Genomic DNA, 5,467 nt, shown 5'->3' with positions numbered 1-5,467 from the left:
ATATATATATAATTATAATTGACATTCAGTATTATTCAGCTTCAGCTTCAGGTGTACAGTGCAGTGGTCAGGCATCTACACCATCCATGAAGTGGTCTCGCTAATAAGACAAGCGCCCATCTGATATCCTACAAAATCTTTACAACATTATTGATTTTATTCCCCAAACTATCTTTTGTATTCCTGTGGCAATCTTTAAAACAAAAAGAAAAGATGTATTATTTATGTTTTTATTGGGGAACAGTGTATTTTTCCAGGACCATCAACTTCAAGTCAAGTAGTTGTTTCAATCTAGTTGTGGAGGGCGCAATTCAGTGGCCCATGTGGGGACTGAACCGGCAACGTTGCTGTTATGAGCACTGTGCTCCAACCAACTGAGCTAACCGGTTGCCCCCTGAAAAAACTTTTTAGGTTGATGTAATTCCATATGTTTATTTTTTCTCTTACTTTCCTTCCCTGAGGGGATATTATCAGTAAAAATATTACTAAGGGTAATGTCTGCAAATTTACTTCCTATATTTTCTTCTAGGAGTTTTATGGTTTCAGGTTTTACATTTAAGCCTTTAATCCATTTTGAATTTATTCTCGACTAGAAGATTTTTAAAGTACTCTTTTATCTCTGAGATATTATGATATCATATGTACTCATATGAGATTAGCCCCAATTAATAATGCAATCTCCAAAGAATAGTTAATTAAAAATGTTATTCGTGTAACAAAACTGATGTACTGCTGAAATAATTTGTACAACATACATTTAAACACATTTAACCTTATTTTCCTTTGACTTTTATTGTTAATATACGAATAAACTATTTTGGAAAATCATTTAAAGTCTATGCTAATTAGGATAGATATTATGAAATAATACCAAAGGTAAACATTCCATTTTAGCAAGTAATACTTGGCTAGTGTACACATAATATCAATATGCCCAAATTATTATTTATTTCATTATGAAATTGAAAATATTTTAATATAAAATTTTTAAGTTTATATTTAATTATTTTATACTTAACAAAGGCATTTATAGGAATATATTGAAAATTAGGAAAACTTAACCTTAAAAAAATTCCCAACTTATTTTTATATTCTTTTTAAAATTTGAAGTAACTTACCCTGGTGCATAGTTGCATATGAAAATTACTGCATGTTTAATATCTCCAATTTTTGAACATGGAGTAACAGCACAACCAACTTTGTAAGACTTGTCCCAAACAAGCTAAAATTTTCAAGGAAAACATGAAATTTAATTCTAAACATTTATTCTGTCATATAATAAATAATACTATATTCAATTCATATAGAACTTTTAACTAAACAACTTAAGAAATATGAACTATTCTTCATTTGGATGCAGGTAGAGAATTATCATGGGTTTAGGGAAGCATTTCCAACACTGTATTTAGAGAGACACTTTAATAGTTTCTACTAATACTGTAGATAAAGATTTTGAGAAACACTGAATCAGATTAATGCTTTAGAGCAGCGGTTCTCCACCTGTGGGTCGCGACCTCTTTGGGGGTCAAATGACCCTTTCACAGGGGTTGCCTAAGACCATCGGAAAACAAAAAGATATTTACACTATGATTCATAACAGTGGCAAAATTACAGTTATAGAGTAGCAATGAAAATAATTTTATGGTTGGGAGTCACCACAACAGGAGGAACTGTATTAAGGGGTCGCGGCATTAGGAAGGTTGAGAACCGCTGCTTCAGAGCCAAAGGAGGGCATACCTGCTGAATCAATTTTCAACCTCTTGTTGAATCCGAGAGTTCTAAGCTGGCATAGAGGAAGACGAAAAGAAATGAGAAAAGGTTTTGAAAGAATGGAAGTTGTAAATAGAAAGGAGAAAAAGAGAGACACTAAGATTATAGAAGGGAAGGAAAAGCAATACAAGAGTAGAGAGCAATTGAATGCTATTGTATTAACATTTCTCTTTTCTTTTGTGGAAGAAATTCCATTATAAAATGGAGTCTGGGCTTTCATTTAAAAAATGAATAAAATAGCTGGTTCTTATAAAAGGAAAAACACATCTTAAATTGGAATGAAAATAGGAGAGTAATTAAAGACATTCTAGAAATTCTCTGTATGACTAATATTCCTAACACTTTCAAGTTACACAAAAGTACTTGCTTTGTTTTGTTAACCTGTGTGTGTGAGAGGAACCATTTCTATTTTCTTTTTCTCTTTATCTCAAGCCTTAGTGGTTTAAAAATGTGATTTTTTTAAAGAAATAGATTGATGCATTAACAGACTAGAGAATAGAATGTCTGCAATAGTTAGAGTTAATCAGGTCAAATGCAGGGAACAAAAATGTCTAAGATACTAGAATTAAGGAGTAAGAAATTCAGAGGAGTAGGTCCGGGAGTAGACTTGGTTAGTTTTATTGAGAGTACTGAAGTTGTATTAAAGAGTCTAGCTTTCATATGAGTAAGACCATGGAGAACGACTAAAACTTTCTAGAATAAGAAAGATTGAATATTTTTTGAAACACGATTCATTTGATGAAACAGAAAGATGTAAGTTCAGCATGAAAAAATTCCAAGATTTTAATTTCTACATGAACCATGACATCAGAGTCTACTGATTGAAAAACAATCATACTTTAAATCAGCTGGAAAGCTCATTCAATAATTTCTTGATTCCTGATACAAATATTTATTGAATACCTAAATAACATCATGCTGTTTTGAGAATATACAGATGAGGAGACAAACTCCTGCCCTTAGTGTAGTATCATGTGAACATGAGTATAAAACAATGTGATGGGGGCCAGCCGAGTGGCGCGATGGTTAAGAACTGGCTTGGGACGCCAGAGGGCCCCGGTTCGGATCCTACATATGAGGGCCAGTGACACTGCCCTCTACAAAAAAAAACAAAAACAAAAACAAAACAAAAAAACAAAACAATGTGATGTGTGAAATAATATATGCATGTACAGGAAATAACAAGTGGTTCAGTATTCTTGGACTATAAAGTGTAATTGTGGATTGTGAGACATAAGGAAGGGTAATGATACCTACCAATTTGCACTTTAAATGTTTTAATCAATCAGTTATACAGTAATACATGTACTGATCTGTGCAAAAATATCAACTCTATACTTATGTTCATAGTGAGTAATTAAAAAAAAATTTTATGTGCTGGTTTCTTACTTCCTTTTCCAGTGTGCATTGTTTTTAGAGAAGCACTTTTCATCTTTGGATCTGGAGATTAGAGTTCCTTTATTTAAAGGAATGTTTTAATTGTATGGCTCACGTAAGAGATGGAATTATAGACATTTTGAAGATCTAGGACTGATAAGAATTTTGATTCTATTAGAAGTAATAATTTTACCATTTGAGTTTATTTATAAAATTGAAACATAATCAATAAAAACTTAATAGCAAAGCAATTAGTCTATTGAATTAATAATATAAAAATTAGATACCTGCATATAATTTGAACAGTCACCAGAGCAACTGTCATTTTCAAAATGGTATTTTTTCCTCTCTGCATACCAACTTCTGATAGCAATACTTGCAGTAAATTCATTTTCAGGGCCGACCCACATATTTTCACCAACACCATTAAATTTAGGATGGGCCATATTTAGTTCTTCTAAATGAGTATTACGCTTAAACACACATTTTTTCCCCCATGCTCTAGCAGTCCGTGACAAAGCTACATCCCAAGTCTGGAAAAAAAATGGAAAAAACAAAGAAAACAAAATAGTAATAATGAGGATTTTCTGTACTCTAAATTATTTTCCTTCAGTTCTCATAGTTAGATTTAAGGAAAGCAATTCTACATAGTAATACAATAATTTAAAATATTCATCTAAGAACTATTTATTGAGCACTGAATTTATGCAAATTATTGTATTGTGAAGAATAAAATATGAATTCAGGCATAAATTTTTTCCTCCAGTTGCTTACTGTTAGGATAACAAGTTGGGGTATTATACATATATATAAAGTTTTAATACACAATGGTAAGTTAGTAAATGTTATAAAAGAGGCACATTTAAAGTTTTATGGATATTCCCAGAAATGTAAGAAAATTTCACAAGATGCTGCTCCCTGGTTAGCTATCAGGAAGTATCCAGAAATGTATACTTTTATCATTATTTAGAGGCTCATTAAGTTCATTATTTAGTTAAGGACAAGAACAAAAACAATACACATAGAAAATCAACAAAATAGCTATAAAACCAAAATGCTAAGTACATATTTTATGGCATATCTGAAATTAAACATTTCTGAAAACTAATGCTAAGATTTCCTTAGAGTTTTTTGAGTTAATATCATAGATTATACATATATACAATATAGAAAATAAACCAAGCCTTTAGAATATCTCCCCCCGTAACTATTTCCCTCCCCAAAGGTAATCATTGTTTTAAAAAATTGCTATGTATATATTTCTCTATTTCTATATACAAGCATCATATATAAGATACAAATAGATGTTTTAAATGGGTATTTTGTGATTTTTTTCCCCTTGCACTCTCGTAATCATACCATACACAGTATTATTAGCCTGCAATTTGCAGTTTTAACTTAGATTGTTCCATATTAGCACAACTAGATCTGCCTAATTTTTGCAATCTCTACATGGCATTCTATAGTATAGATAGCACATAATAAATGTTACCACTCCACTATTAGTGGCCCTTAAGATTGTTTCTCATTTGCAAACAATGTTTCTTGGACCATCCTTCTACAATATGCCTTATTTTGCATATTGTTTATACACCAGGTGCTTACTATGTACCAGTCACTATTCTGTTTTTTTATGTATTATTTCACTTAATGTTCAAAATAACCTTTATGAGGTGTACATTATTTTTTTTTCTGTTCCACGAAGGAAGTAACAAAAATGCAAACAAGTTAAGTAGTTTACTTATACCTACTTATAGGCAGTAATTTGTGAAGCCTAAATTTAAACCCAGGAAGTCTAAATCTCAACTCCAAGTTCGTATTTTATTTCATTGCTTCCCATGATGATAAATAAGTTATGATACTTACAAATTCCTTTGCTCAACCATGAAGAAAATTGCAGTTGAAAAGAGGCTAAATTTTCTTTTTTTTAAATTATATAATACAGTGTTTTCAACTATAGTCACTATATTTTTATCAACTTCTTCCTATTTCCCCCACCTACAGCCCCTGGAAACTAGTTTTCTATTCTTGGTTTCTATGACTTTTTTTTTAGATTACACATATAAATGATACCACACAGCTTTTTTCTTTCTCTCTGGCTTATTTCACTTAGTACAATGACCTCAAGGTCAATCCAAGTTGTTTCAAGTGGCAGGATTTCCTTCTTTCTCATGGCTGAATAATATTCCATTGTATATGTGTATCACTTCTTTATCTTCATTCATTGGTGGACACTGAGGTTGTTTCCATATCTTGGCTATTGTAAATAATGCTGCAATGAATATGGGAGTGCAGATATTTCTTTGATATCCTGTTTTAA

General features: G+C 31.4%; 1 protein-coding gene across 1 annotated transcript in view; it reads right to left on the bottom strand.

Annotated features, from left to right (window-relative positions):
- The window catches only part of GLIPR1L2 (GLIPR1 like 2), a 27,728-nt gene that overhangs the window by 17,496 nt on the left and 4,765 nt on the right, over positions 1-5,467 (bottom strand). Inside the window, exons 2-3 of the mRNA XM_019653199.1 lie at positions 3,435-3,680; positions 1,119-1,222 (exon numbers count right to left, since the gene is read on the bottom strand). Coding sequence (XP_019508744.1) covers positions 1,119-1,222; positions 3,435-3,680 — 350 coding nt within the window. The remainder of the gene's footprint in view (positions 1-1,118; positions 1,223-3,434; positions 3,681-5,467) is intronic.

Source organism: Hipposideros armiger, unplaced genomic scaffold (assembly GCF_001890085.2).
Source record: "Hipposideros armiger isolate ML-2016 unplaced genomic scaffold, ASM189008v1 scaffold_199, whole genome shotgun sequence".
Taxonomy (NCBI): domain Eukaryota; kingdom Metazoa; phylum Chordata; class Mammalia; order Chiroptera; family Hipposideridae; genus Hipposideros; species Hipposideros armiger.
The sequence above is the reverse complement of the archived record's forward strand: the minus strand, read 5'-3'. Positions and strand labels throughout refer to the sequence as shown.